Source organism: Ornithodoros turicata, chromosome 6 (assembly GCF_037126465.1).
Source record: "Ornithodoros turicata isolate Travis chromosome 6, ASM3712646v1, whole genome shotgun sequence".
Classification (NCBI taxonomy): domain Eukaryota; kingdom Metazoa; phylum Arthropoda; class Arachnida; order Ixodida; family Argasidae; genus Ornithodoros; species Ornithodoros turicata.
This window is the reverse complement of record NC_088206.1, coordinates 32,639,803-32,655,471: the sequence shown is the minus strand read 5'-3', so window position 1 is coordinate 32,655,471 and position 15,669 is coordinate 32,639,803. Positions and strand designations below refer to the sequence as shown.

Sequence of the window (15,669 nt, the reverse complement as noted above, 5' to 3'; positions counted from 1 at the left end):
TTTCAGAATTAAAGTAACTCAGGGGAAAAGTGCCGACATCTGGGCATTGAAGGCTTACGTGTTTGTGTCACCCATAATTGTACAGCTTGGGATAAAAGTTTACGGAACACCGGGGTATCGCATTTCTGCAATGGAGCGACAACCTAGCTACAAACAGGAGTGAACACACATACTGAGAGATAGGTGGAATAGGCGGCCACCCGTTTCTTTTTCAGTCTTTTCCTGGTGTTTAGCAGGGCGCCGCTACGATAAAGAAATACGCAGATGCCGTGTTCCGTAAACTTTTGTCCCAAGCTGTACCTCTGCATGCAATAAGGGGACAAGTCCAAAAACTCCAAACCGAGAAAAGGGGCCTGATCTGAATGTCCGTCCCATTGACACACATGCATTTCCCATTTCTTACCCTCCTGTAGCGGGCCAACAAATTGCAATACAGTTGTAAATTTCCTTTGGCAGGTACGTACTGGTATGTAGATGTCGTTGCAGCAAAAATACCAAAAAGGGGATACCGTATTTAGTCGATTGCAAGACGAGTTTTTTTCCAAAAAAGCTAGTGCCGAAAATCGGGTCGTCTTGGAATCGAAACCATGTGATTTCCGCGACACGTTTCGAGCGGGCGAGAGGACGGGGTAGGTGAGTCATGGGAGAAAAGGAGAGGGGGAAAGGAGACGCAGCGAGAACGGAGTTTGGTACTACGTGATTCGCTTAATTCGCTCTCTCCTTTCCTCGTGCTTTTGTTCGCGGTGCATTTGACTGTCGTGCAGTGTTGCCAAATTTGGGGAAAAGTCGCTAAATTTAGCGGATTTCGGGGTCTGTTTAGCGACAAAATTTTGTATTTGGGATTAGCGGATTTTTTGGTGACTTTCTGACATGTTCGGCGACTTTTTAGGGACACAAATATTCTTTCATGAAGTCAGGAAGAATCGTGATTTTCCTGTCACATTTCAATGGCCGACAAACTCTAGCGAAGAATAATATGAAATTGCGCCACTTTTCGCTGGTCCTAACTCCTCAGGGCCAATCACTTGTAACGGAGATCTCTCAGCGTGTTCCCTGCAGCGTGCAGTGGTGCAGTTTCGTTGTTGTTCTTCGCAGCGCTTGTTTCTTTGAGCTGTTTCCAGTTTGCCCCATTTCTGACGCGCCACGTGGCCTAGACGCAAGCGCTTTCCAAAATACCTCTTAAGTAACATCAGAAATACTGCATGAGCTGGGTGATGCTGCCAGTATTCAAGGGATAGCTTCGTCCAGTCAAAGACTGACACAAGGGTGCTGTGCACCTATATTGCAAGCGTGAGATTTATGCGAGGTTGTAAGACAAGCAGGTCGCAAAAACACGAGGAGGCATCGGAACTTTTTATAAGCAATAAACAAACCATGTTCAGTGCCTCCGGTGACAAATCAAGAAAAAGTTCTGCAGATGATGTTCAAGGTGCCGAATTTCATTTACTTTCTCTCATTCTTATCCACTCATGTCCATTTCTTCATGTTCTCTCTTGGCCATCCACTGCGCTCATTCGCTGAATCATCTTGGTAGGGCTGTCACCATATTGTTTCATAACATGCAACGAAGAAAAAGGGCACAATAATGGCAGCGACTTTTTTAGCGACTTTCAGTTTCAATTTTAGCGACTTTTAGCGACTTTTTGGGGCGCCACTAGCGACTTCGCGCGAACGAGATTTGGCAACACTGCTGTCGTGCTTTCGTCAGTTTCGCTTCGTCTTCGGTGCACGTGCGACATAGTAACTAGTGTTTCCTGAGTGATGGCTCCAAAGCGGACGTTCTACTCGGCGGCCTTCAAACGGAAAGTGATAGAAGTGGCCGAAGCTACCAACAACAACGTTGCTACAGGAAGACGCTTCGGAGTTTCAGAGGCCAACGTGCGCAGGTGGCTGGGACAACGCAACGAAATATTCAACTGCTCAGGAACGCGGAAGACTTTCGGTGGCCCGAAGTCTGGACGGCAGTCCGATATCGAGAGAGCTGTTGTCGACTACATCAGGCAACTCCGGAGCAAGTGTGTCACGGTAACAGCAGAAATGATACAACTTAAAGCTCGTCAACTGGCACGTGAGAAGAACATCCCACCGTCGGACTTCAAAGCCAGCAGGTGTTGGGTCCAGGAATTCATGAAAAGGTCAGGATTCTCGTTAAGGAGGAGAACATCCGTGTGCCAGCGGTTACCGGCTCACTTCGAAGAAAAGCTTCGAGAATTTCAACGGTATGTTATCCGACTTCGAAGGGAGCACTGCTACCCGTTGGGGCAAATCGGGAACGCCGACCAAACCCCGGTTTGGTTCGACATGCCGTCGAACGTCACAGTGGAAGAAACTGGAGCGAAAGAGGTGAAAGTGCGCACAACAGGATGTGAGAAACAAAGAGTTACAGTAATGCTGTCCTGCACCGTGGACGGTCATAAGCTCCCTCCGTACATCCTTTTTGCAAGAAAGACCCTCCCGAAAAAGGAGCAGTTCCCGCGTGGTGCCGTAATAAGATGTAATGAGAAAGGTTGGATGACCTCCGAGCTCTTCGACGACTGGCTGAAGACCGTATGGTTCCGCCGCCCAGGCAGCTTACTGTGCCGCCGTTCCATGTTGGTTGTTGATGCCTTCAAGGGGCATACTGGTGATCACAGCAAGGAGATCGTACGGCAGAACAGCACTGACCTCGTAGTCATCCTGGGGGGCATGACTTCACAAATTTAACCTCTGGACGTTGGAATCAACAAGCCGTTTAAGGACCAACTCCGGAAACTGTACAATGAGTGGATGGAATGTGGCGACCAACAGTTCACGCCAACTGGACGTCTGAAGCGTGCTTCGCTCAGCCAGGTGGCGATGTGGATTATGGACGCGTGGAGGGCGATACCAGATGTCATCGTAGTCCGCGCGTTTAAGAAGTGTGGTATTTCGAATGCAATGGACGGTACTGAGGATGACACACTTTGGGATGATTCTGACAAGGAAGCCAGTGACTTTTCTGAGAATGATGAAATGCCAGAATAAAGTGCTTGTCAATACCCCTCATTTTTCTTTTTTTCCCCAATTTTTGAGGCTGTAGTCCGGGGGTCGTCTTGCAATCGACGTCGTCTTGTATTCGAGTAAATACGGTAAGTCGACTTATCCCCTTATTGCATACAGAAGTTCAATTGTGGCTTGCCTCACCTAATTCTCAATGTTTGTGTCAAAAAATTTCCCATGGCCTTTCACGGACATGAATGGGAGGGGAAAAAAAGAGAGTTGTGGGCATCTTTGCATGAGCACTGAGGGTGCACACAAGAGCATTTCCTTCACAAAGTGTAAGTTTCTACAAAATGTTCATCCCATTCTGGTACTCTGCTGTCACTTGTGACTGTCATCATTCCACTACAATTTCTGTGTTGATGACATTTGATAATTGATATCACAAATTCAAATGCAGAACGCAGTTTAATGGATTGCAGTTTTACGTGATTAATTCATAGCCCATTTTTTAAGTAGCAATGTTTCTACTCTTATACTGCAATGAATTTATGTTTTATAGACAGCACGTTTGCTTTTGCACTTGTGCTCGCAACATCTCATCAGAAGGTTCCCATTTCACATAAAGCTTCTTAAGCTTACATTACTTTACATTACATACTTTAATAAAGCTTACATAAAGCTTCTACCCAAAAATCCTGTTGTAAGTAACATCAGACATGAAAATCAGTATGTTAAATTACTATCAAACATTGAACAAGTCATTACATAGAGTCGCACTCCTGTCTTCAATCTAGCAATGCTAAGATAAACTTCCAATGTCACACATCATGCAATATTAAAACACTAATCCGTTCATGAAAGCATTTAAATAAATGTGGTCAAGACAAAGAACACAAAGTGCAGGCAGGAATGCAACACATTCAAGGCAGGCAGGCAGCACTGGAACTCAGTGACCACATACTTCCAGATGGTGCAAGCACAAAAATGAAAGCTTGATATGCAATTCACTGCATGTAAACACCACAAAAGAAAAAAAGGAGGCTTGTATATACATTTGGTTCTAACACAGATGCAGGATACTTTAAATGAGCAAAACCAACCACACTATTTTAAGTGGGAATAGTTGCCAACGTTTTTGAGGTAGATTTAATTTTGTTGTTCAACCAAGCCCACCTTGCACTGCTTTCAAACATTATTACACAAATATCAGGCTCATATGCTTTTGCAAATGGTACTCACACTCTGTGCAGGCACCACTCAAGAACATAAGAGAGATGTCTTGCATTGATCACGAAACTGGTTTCTAGTTAGCCTAATTATCCTACCACCAGGTGGCCCATCAGTGTATTTTCATGTGGACTGCTGTGCCTTGATTAAGGTTAAGGGTGATATTTTTCTTTCCCTTGGAATCTGGTTCCCCTCCTCTTACCTACATGCATGAGCTCACATATATGCAAGCTTGGACTAGGACAACGGGGGAATGGAAAAATATCTGGTAGGGCCGTATCATACCTTCCTCCAAGCTCTACACACAACAGCTTTATCTGTGCTGAGTCACCAAGTACTGAATGTTTTTTACGAAGGCAAACATGTGAGAAGAAATGAGTAATATCATATTCAGTACTATGGCAATGGCTTACATATAGTTTGTTTACAGGCGAAGTGTTATCAAGATGATGTGCAGGTTCATCTACTACAGTACAGAAGATAGCGCTAAGAACGAACAACCACTGAGAAGATATAGACGGGACGAGCACTCGTCCCGTCTACATCTTCTAAGTGGTTGTTCAACTAGCCCAACAACGTATACTGTTCATTTACTACAGTTGCTACACACAGCTTTTATTGTTCTGATGGCGTGGTGTCACTGTCTATTACATTACAAAGATCGCCTACTAACCCACAGCAACAACAGCAAAGTGATACCACACCTTGTGATTGGATGTCCTTGTTTACATCACAGTCCTCCCCTGCTTCACTCACACTCCAAGTGCAAGAAAGGGGTACATTGCACCAGGGAGGTTCAAATCTCACCTGTGAAGGCTACAGGTGCAATACACACAATGCTCTGGCATGTATATGCAAGTTACTGATTATATATGTACACTAGTGCTTCACGTGGAATAGAATATATTCTACTCTTCACAATGGAAACAAAACCACACAGAAAATGCTGCAAATTAAAACATTATGAACGATGTCTGGGAACGCTGCCAAACTGCATGCAATGGTAGTCCCACCTCCCAATTAGTTATAACAGGAATAAAGAAATGTTTTCCTACCAGCCAGAGGGTGTGCCTCCTCCTCAACTGATGTCACTGTGAAAGTTGGCCTCTCTGTTCTGACATCCCACCTTTGTGTTGGAGGCATATCTGTTGTTGTCCGATGCCTGTCTTGGCTACTTGGCCCTGTTTCAGTCCCACCATATGTACCGCTTGTCCGGCTCGAGCCATACGACACTGAGCCCCTCAAGGATGTTACGTTTTCCCGACCTCCACCGTACCGCCACTGCGTGTAATTATATGTTCCACCTCGACGGTATGTTGCCGTCCATGTCCCATTTGTCAGTCTTGTGTATGAGGTCCTTGAGTAACTTGGTCTGTCTGTAACATCAATGCCATGCCACCTACTACTGTATGGTGGCCTACTTCCACTAACTGTGCCATTTCTGTAATGATGTTGGCGCTGTTCTGTCCTGTATCTCCTTTGTGAATCTGCTGCATCCCTTCTGTCAGTTGCTGTCTCTGCTGAAACACTCTCTTGCATGTCTGACCCCCTGATTTTGTCCTCCAAAGATGTACTATGGTAGGTGCTTTTTGACTCAGTCAGAGGTTCAGCTGAGGTAGATCCCCTGTGAATGCTGTGCCATCTGGTTCGAACCACATCTTCAGTATCCTTTCTACCATGATACGGGTGTTGTGATACACCCCCTGCATCTTCCGATGAACTTGACCTCCCCTCTAAGCCACCACTGCTTCCAATGTGCACCCTACTTTGCCAGCCTTCTGACAAGCTCCCACTGTGCTTTGATGCAGCTTCATATATGTTCCTTGTCTGAGTTCTACCCGATTTATCATGGTCCCTATCTCTGTCTTCTAAAAGCCTCGTGCGTGTCGCCTGATACCTGTGTTGCACTTGTGTCATTGAATGTGTACCGTCACCTATTCCACGATCTTCTCTTTCTGATGGGTCACTGGCTGTGTGTGCTCCTCCTTTTCGTTCACCCCTCAAGCCAGTTGATGACACAGTATACAGTCTCCTTGTGTAATTTGTCAATGTTCCATTTGACTCTTCTTCTTCAGACTCACTTGGTGATGCACGATATCGCCATGACATGAAGGAGGATGTCAATGGCCGCCCATCACTTCCAAGTGATTTTTCTTCCAGAGTTTCTTCGTGTGATACTTCAGAGGCATACTTTAGAGGTTTTTTGTACGGAGATTGGTGATGAAGGTAGGGTCTCTCATGAACATGTGGCACTCTGTGGTGTTGCTGACCCAGGCTGACAGAGCCTTGATGGGTAGATCCATTGCCTTTTGCATTATTGACATTGTTAGGACAAAAAAAGATGCTTCCAAAGGCACAAAAAATTGTGTGAATGTTTAAGGTATTACATTACCACCACCTGTGAGCATCTTCTTGTCAGCAAAAGGTAGTTATAGAAATGCACTGTGCATATCACCAACGACCTTAGTGCCGCATATAAGCAATGTTAGGCACGAAAGCCAAGCAAATTCCTTTTTGTGCCAATACTGATGCAACCTGCAGTATCCATACTATACAGCGGAAGTGTGGACCGACTGGGACAGTACATCAAAATGTACTTGCAGAACCCTTTAACAATACTGAAGCTACAAGATCCAGAAAGCCCTACCTAGCTTCAGGCCATCAAGACTTCCTTTTAAAAAGGGAATTCGCCTGCACTAAATCACAAAGCTTTTGCCTCTGCTGCAATATTATGTAAACTCATGTCTTTCAGATTTAATGTTATTGCAAAAGCAAATACCTGCTCAATCATTTTGATACATGTCATTTACTTTCTTCTTTTTCAACCGGATCATGCACATAGTATTTTGCGGGGTAAAACTTTGTGTCTGTCATGATGGTCATCATCACTACTTTTATCAGAGAACCCAGAGTAATTCTTCAGAAAAATCTTAGTAGTAGCACATACTTAGTATGTACTGAGTGTGCAGTGTTTAGAAGGTGCATCTATAAAAGATATAAGTTTTAAAGGCCTCCAGAGGAGTAGTCTGAAGCCATCTACCATTTACTCTACATGCATTCAGTGTAATCCAAAAGAGTTCATATCATGCCCAAAGCAATATGAGGAGTGCCCTGCTCTAAAATTTACGTGTAATGTGCAGAGTTTCAATTCTATGTATTGTTAATTATGAAAAAATTGAGAGAGACGTTTCGAGACTATTTTATCACAGAAAAAGAGACCATGCTAACACCCCGACGATGATGACGATGATGAGAGTACTGATAATGGTTCTGTCTCAAATATACAGGATGCTTTTTTTAGCCATTACATAATTCTTATTTAAAAAGCCATGAGAGCACCACAGACGTTGTTTTCGCAGTTGAGTTGTACATCCAAGCAGACATCCTCTCGAAGAAAGCATGCAACTTACAAGATGAATAATTACCTAATATTCATTAATTAACTCTTTAATTAGGGGATTTTAGGCAAGAGCGAGATAGCTGAATGGGAGAATATCCTCGGTGAAAGCCACTCCACGTTAAAAAAATATCCATCCCCTGAATTCTGATGCACTGGCAAATGAACCAAAACAAACTGCGGCGATCGGGAACGCAGGGAGTACAGCGCTCATTTCACGTCAGAGGGCCACGTGATTTGGAGCAATGGAGATGATTGGAGTAGGTGCCGATCTGCGGGACAGATGAACCGCTATCCGGCACAGAAAAGCCGCCATCGGCGAAGGCGAAAGTGAAGGTCGGCATCGGTTTTGGCTCATTTGCATATCAAAATTCGTTAATGAATCTTAACGTACATGCGTCTTTCAGAATTTTTTTAACGTGGAATGGTTTTCAATTGGGATTGTCTGCTATCCCACTTTTGCCCAAAGTACCCTAATTAAAGAGTTAAGTAATGCATTTTACGTAATTATTCATCTTATAGTTGCATACGTTCTTCTTGAAGATGTCCACCTGGCATTAGAACTCAACTGCAAGAATGACATCTATGCTGCACCCATGACTTTTTATACAAATTGTGTAAATGATGAAAAAAAACAAAGAAAACACACCCTATATATGTGTCATGAAATGCACACCAAATTACCACAAGCAATGGGGTAGAGTAACTTCTCTAGTGATGGAACACCCCAATCACATGAGTGTCGACACAGACCAACTCACGAGTACATCTTGTGGTAATGGATGTTGTACAGTGTGAACATCACAATCATTTTGCATTTTGACTGTGTCACAAAAATTAGATGGCAGCTAACTGGCCTTAAAGGTACTGTAAAGCAGTAGACAAGCATGATACGCCGGTGATGTGACTAGAGACTTTGTTGCTTCTAAATACAATGCGGAACCATTCGACTGACAACGCTCTATAAATATTTTTAATTTACCATGAAAGATGCGGCGTAGTGGAGCGGTGCGACGCCTGGTGTCAAACAATCCCCTGTACAGCAGGCAACACTGAAAATTGGTATTACACACTATTACATCGGAACTTCGTTATTTTAGTAACCATATTATTAGTTTTCCTGTTTACCTATGCATTCGTAAACCCCTGTTAACCCCTGTTTTTGCGAAGTAACCCAGCGCTGGCCGCTGTTCGATGGAGGCTCTCCCTACCTCCATACTTCTCTGCTGCGCATGCGTGCTCCTTCTGTTCGTGGCGTCTTTCGAACGAACAAACTCTCTCTGTGAACCTCTGTGAACAAACAAGTCCCGACGCTGTCTGGCTTCTTGAACGTCTGACACATTTCTTTCAACAGCTCAGCATTTCATTTCAGTTCGCTTATCCGTTTATCCTCAGATGTGGATCGTTGTGTGGATTGCAGGGGCAGATTTTGTGGTGGATTGTGGTGGATTGTTATGTCGGGCCCAGTGTTATACGCATGCAGTGTGGTTGCCGCCGTATGTGTCAGGAGTACGGATTCATTTCGAATACCTAGTACAGTGTTGCCCGTAATCTTTCATTGTAATTTTCTAATTAATTGCACCGTAGATTGGAATGAAACTTGCGCAGTTTTTGTCCTGGTGGCTTGGACTATCGAATAGCCACACTAAATGACATTTGATCGGTGTTGCTTTACAGTACCTTTAAACGTTAGATCCTTACAGATATGAGCCAAAAGTTTTATAAGCAAGAATATTATGTAGGTGCCATCATTGTTCAAAAATGCAAACACAAAGCTGTCATACTGTTACGTTGTGCTTTTAAATGGCCCATCCTAGTCAGAGGTTGCCATTTTTTCTCCTGTACTACTTCACATTCACTTCACAAACCACAGACAGAAGAGGCTAAAGCATGAACTGCATGGCCCAAAAAGCCATAACTTTTTCAGGAGAACTGAATTCTGGGCCGGGTTTGGCCCGATTTGGCCAAGCCAGATTTCTCCTCCGAAATGGGAAGTGATGCCAACCGAAAAAGTAGCAAGCATTCAATGGCTACTCAGCCTGAGGGAGAACCATAGAAGCAATTGGGTCGACTGTTGCCGTGTGTGCGACTTCTACCCCTATGAATGCCAAGATTATCTCGTTGCGCTGGATGGTTAAAAGGCGATGTGCCCCAAGGTCAGAAGTCTCCGGCAAAACTTCGGCTTGCAGTTGGTTACCATATGGTGATGCACGGAAAGAAGTTCGGTCCCGATTTCGGTTCGGGCAGTTTTCGGATAGTTTTTCGCGCCATGTGGATCAGCCTTTAAACTTGCAATTGCAGGTGACGCATGTTAAAGGGGGAGCTGTTGCAGAAATAAAGCATCAAGAGCTGCCAACAGGACCCAGTCTGCTCTCTTTGTCTGCTACAGACCCGAAGTGCTTTTGGAATATTTGGCAGGATGCAGGAACAATGTACATGAAAGCACATGATATAATCGACATTTAGTGTGATGTTTCCTATGAGTTTGTTCACTGTCTACACTGCTTTTAACTTTATCCAGCTACCTCATCTCTATTCTTCTGGTATCTTCAGAAATTAATTGTGGACTTGGCACCAGTCCAGTGACAATAAGTTTGCTCTGTCCATATGATGTGTCACTTGTGGATTTTAAACTGAACATGATGCAGATACTTAGAAAGTACATTGGATGATACCAAGTAGAAAGTTTAACAAGTTAATGATACATTTGAACATTTCACATTATTTGCTTTCAATGGATATAGTTTAGAGCTTGCCCCAACAAACATATTTTGCATCAGTTTAGAATGCATGCATGTATTAACATGTGAACATAGGACACATCATTGTTTGGAGAACTTCACCCTTGCTTTGCATGCTAAAATCTTTCGTCAATAATGGAAATTTTTAACATAAGAAACATGCAGAAACTGCAAGCAATGATTGAAAATTCAAAATTAGCAGCGTGCAGTGCTGTTAGTAGTGAAAAAACAGGATTCGAGCATTTCATACGCACATCTGCAACAAAACATGCACAAATTATCCTAGCGTGTTAAATAAGGGCAGCACACAGCTATAGAGGACTTTTCACAAATTCACTTCACACAAGCAAGAATAAGGAACTTCTGCACACTGCAAGACACACACTGTCAAAGTATACAGGGGTAACCTCCCTACAAGCCCTCAATAGGAAACATACGGTTACATTATGTCAATTCGGTCATCTCTAGCTACCTGTGCAACTCTGCACGACTGCAAAGGTTTTAGATAGAGGATGGGCACACCATAATCTGTGTGTACATAGATGATGGTGAGCAACTACTTTTGCTTTGTTTGAAAGGATTTTGATTAAAATAAAAAGTGCTCATAGGAGTTTACCCAGAACTGTACACTCACAAATTCTAACATGAGAAAAACATGAGCATACCATACTGGTAGTGCCTATCCTGCCGTGTTTTTCTTCCTATACAAAATAGAAATTGCCATGTAGTAAAATCTATCACAATAGTAATTACAATAAGACTGCTCGGTGCAATGCATGTAGCTTATTTTACTGCAATAACATGCAGAATAATACTGTACCACCCCTCAAGTAAAGATCAAGTGTGCACAGCATTTGTATATGGCCGAAGGCCGTATTCCAATGCACTAATTCATGTACAGTGAACCCTTGTTAATATGGCCACTGCCGTTCCCACGGATTTTGGTCATAAAGCGAATTGTCATATTAAGGGGGAATCACTTCTTCAGAAGTCTATGGACGATTTTCGTTCGCACAAGACACTTGAGCGCTCTAAACTATCATCTTAAGATTGGTACTGGCGTGTTCTCTTAGCTTTTCTCTAGCCAATGACGTATTTTTTATGAGAAGAGGTTGAGCCGTTGATTTTTAATAAATTAAAGTTTGGCGCATTCCGAACATGTGCTGCCATCTCGATAGAGTGTCGCACACTAAAATGTTTGAAAATTCGGGCTCAATACAAATCAACGGATAGTCCTGGAATTCTACAAAATGTGTCATTGACGAGGGTAAAGCAAGGAGAACACGCCAGTGCTTATGTTTTTATGACATTTTACGCCGTTTCTGAGCGGTGTGCGAACAAACTTTCTCTATTGTCTTGCGCAGAAGTGATTCCGCCTTAACGAGAAACACAACGTTCCACGGACCGGACACACCGCTACGCACAATAAAAGCTGATGTAATTGTAATTTTTTTTTCTGAAAAATCTGAAACAATTTTCAGTCATTAATTTTTCTAAATGGACAATAACACCATCAATTGCGGACACGTGATCGACCTTTATCTGCTCAAAGAATAACAAGGCAACCTGTAGGGTTTCGCTTGCCTCCTTCGAGTAATGCTGCTCTTCATTCCGACTGGCAAATCAGACCTGTTCCGCTTATGGGTATAATCCCGAGGTCAGCGATTTCAGGGGACATCCCAAACCTTGACGCCCTACTTTAACAGGTGTCATCCTCTGAGCGACGTACGAGATAGCCTCTCCCGGGGGCTACACTCTGAGGGTCTTGTGATGCGGTCATAATATCAGGAAGATAATGCCTGTGTTTGATCCTACTTGTGACAAAAATCTTGGTCACTGTCCGATAAACGGATTGTCATATTAACGAGGGGGATTTACATGCCGGCAGAACGGCTCCCGAGAAAAACGGTCATAAAGCGAGTATGTCAGATTAACGGGGGTCATATTAACGAGGGTTCACTGTATCCTCAGAGCAAAATCTGATTACAGACAGGTCCCACATATATGAAAGCCTTCGTTCCCACCCCCAACGCCGAGCAGCAAATTTCCGGATAAGCGAACTCAACGCCGTCCCTGAGCTTTGGAATTCTCAATGAGCATGTCCCTGCTCACAATCAACATCCTGACTTCTCATGTCACGAAACCAAGTAAAAAGCACTTCTTGGAGTCCTAAGCATATAGATATTCTCGCACGTTTGACTTATGATTGTGAAGGGTCGCTAGAAAGTCACTTCCCCCACAGAATGTTCTAAATGGTAGATTTGCTGGCATCAATGATCAGTGGCTCTTTGTTTTCTGATGGAAAGCCGACGCTCGCACATCGACATTTTGTGCCAAGTAAATATAGGGGACCTTCGCTTCCCGTGAACAATCTACACACACTCCCTGAGCCCAAATTTGCACTGACAGCGACCACCCAGGGTACCCAGAACAACTGATACCAAACCCAACAAGCCACACCAAGGCAACTCATACCAGAACAACTCATACAGAGAAAGATTATTGATGATCCAGAAAAGGTTTGAATTAGACAGCGATGAAATCCTACTGTCTAACAGTTATCTATTTGTGGTGAGATGCATCTAGGAGGAAGGAGCAGCAATTACTTCGGTACAGGACTGTGAAGGATTTTGGAAGAAGCAAAGGCAATTAATTTTTGGGCATAGTGATAGTAGTGGCATGTGAAGGTCGGATTTCATTGATGTGACGCTCGCTGTGGCAGAAATAATTGCAGAGGATGAAACCTACAGCCTATCCTGTATACATTATATGGCATTAATGAGCAATTCCTCACGAGGGTCCCTAATTGCTGCCACACGTTCCAGTTTGGACCTAACGAGGATCTTAGATGGAATTCGTTTCAGATGCACAGGGGCAAGGAAGAAATTATGTTCGATGTAGCCTAAGGTTCAACTGGCATTGTTAACAGCGTACTGAGTATGTGTTCACCAGGGCGAGTTAGATTACGATTAGATGTCTTGCCCTCGATTAATGTCTTTTTATCCAATCTGCATTATACATACTGTATAAGGGATTAAATTTGCGGGCTCAATAATTTGCGAATTTGTGCGGAGCCAGGATCAGACAATTATTCACGGAACCTTAAATTCGCAGTACCGCAGTGCGTTGACCCTGCATCAGGCATCTTAGGGGCCCTACAGCTTCCAGGAAGGAGTTAACAAAAGGTATCACAACTGTGTAATAGCCCATTGCATTTGTCTTCCTTTTGAGCCCTTCTGTCTGAGAGGGCTGCATTTAGGGTGTATTACATTGCAGTCAGTATGTGTATCAGGGAGTATTGTTGTCTCACATGTATTTGTTACTGATTGTATGGATTTTGTTGTAGTTCAGCTGTGTTTCTGTCTTCCCTGTTGTGCTTTCCTCCTGTATGACTAAATAAATGAAATAAATTTAAACATGTATCCATTGTATGTATTCCACAATCTTTGCAGTACATTTTAACAATTTTTTAATGTATTTCAGTAAAATGTTATCCGTGTGAATCCGACAATAATTATCCTGGTTTTGATCTTTCTCAGAATAAATTGTCCCGGTACGAGATGCCCCGGTATATGTTGTTGGGATGGGTTGTCCCCGTAGGAGTTGAGTGTGGCATGACTCGTCCTCATATGAGTTCTGTTTGGTATGAGCTGGGGTAGACTGGGCCATGCTGACTGACCTGGAGTGAAAAACCAAACAGAGTACTTCCGCAAGAAGTGATGTTACTCCAGGACAACGTGCCATCAAAACGCAGGGTCCCCTGGGTCCACTTCATGTACGGATATGAATAACGACTTCCACAAAACCAAATAAAAAAACAAGTGGTAGTTGTTCTACTTTTTCATCCCTCCACATTTGGGGATGAAGGAAAAAATACACAGTCAAGTCTGGTAGTAGTGAGAACACATGTCTAGCTACCTGCCTCTTTATGTTAATTATCTATCCCTCCACATGCGACGGCACACTTGACAGGACCCCAAACGCAGGACCCCAAAGAACCCTGGACTTATGCATACAAGAGCTTACGGTGTGAACAGCCACATTAAATGATAATGAATTCAGATATACTCTCGTTAATGCAAATTCTGATACTTTTGCACGCTACGCAGACATGCTTCTGTTTAGCCCGCTACATTTTCAATGTATTGAAAAGTTGCTTAATTTAAATGGCACCTTTACCTAATTCATACTTGTTATTCCCTCGCCACCAACGCCCCTTTCGCATTGGTGACGCCATCTCTTGAGTTTAGTAGTGCAAACGTAGATCAATAACCAACATGCCCAATCTACACCTCTAGATGCATCTGTCTGGTAAAGAAGAGTCGCATAAGGAACTGCTCGCTTTGACTGGCACTGCAAATTTTGCTTTGAGGGCTCATGTATGGATTCAGCAGTCAACCATAGATAAATTTCTTTTAAATATCTCTTCATTTGTAGACTGTTGAATTAACAGACTTGGTAATGGGACCAATGTTTTATGTGTGTCCCAGCTTAATCAGCATAATCAGGCTTGTGTAGAGGAAGGGTTAAAAGATGTGCTTTGTATGTGCGGCTACCCGTACAATGAGCCATAATTTTGTTTCGCAACATATACGGTCAATCCCCTTTTATCCGAGCTTCACTTATCTGAATCCCGCACGATCTGGAACAAAGACGTGGAGACAAGATTGCCGTCCATGTAATTTGCCTTCATTTATGCAGGATTCAGCTTCCGGATTCGAATAAGGATTTCTAGAAATCGCCAAGGAAAATACCCACCAAATGCCTTCACTGATCCGGATAGATGAATCAGTGGATTTGAGGATTTTGTAATGAATGTAAGTCCAGCACAAAGTGTGCTGCTGTTGTGTCCGGTGTTGAGTCAGAGACAGTGTGCGACCTACATTTCATCAAGCAGGGGCGACAACTTTGAGGAATTTTTTCCTTTCCTGTCATACCCATGTACCATGCCTTGAGAAGTTCCGTCATATGATGCCGTTAGGAAAGGCGATCTTACAGATTTCGACGACAGATTTTCTTGTCGGCCAGGGCGTCCGAGAATAGCAATTGGCATGACAAGCAACGCCTTAATATGCAAGAAGAAGAAAGAGTGCTCATTTATGAAGGTTTTTCATATCCAAGCGTAGGGAACACACGTTTGTGACCCTTAAGGATGCATGAAGAAGAAGAACAGCACTTTAGTTTTGAGCAGGAGAATAATGTTTCTCAAGTTAATGTCATAGGCTTACAGCAGCTGAATGTCTACAGTAATTTATACAAATGACGATGGATAGTTTATCATGCCCTCCGAAATAAGCATAGACATTATTGACAATTGAAGACTCATTTCCTCTATAGCTTCAT

At 43.3% G+C, this 15,669-nt stretch overlaps 1 protein-coding gene across 5 annotated transcripts in view; it reads right to left on the bottom strand.

The window, feature by feature from the left end:
- LOC135396516 (laminin subunit beta-1-like) overlaps positions 1 to 15,669 on the bottom strand; it is a 157,271-nt gene that overhangs the window by 133,665 nt on the left and 7,937 nt on the right. For 4 of the 5 annotated variants that reach the window (XM_064627532.1, XM_064627529.1, XM_064627531.1 and 1 more), the window contains exons 3-4: positions 10,992 to 11,027; positions 5,244 to 6,494 (exon numbers count right to left, since the gene is read on the bottom strand). In XM_064627532.1, coding sequence (XP_064483602.1) covers positions 5,244 to 6,494; positions 10,992 to 11,027 — 1,287 coding nt within the window. The remainder of the gene's footprint in view (positions 1 to 5,243; positions 6,495 to 10,991; positions 11,028 to 15,669) is intronic. The other variant, XM_064627533.1, reaches the window with a different exon arrangement.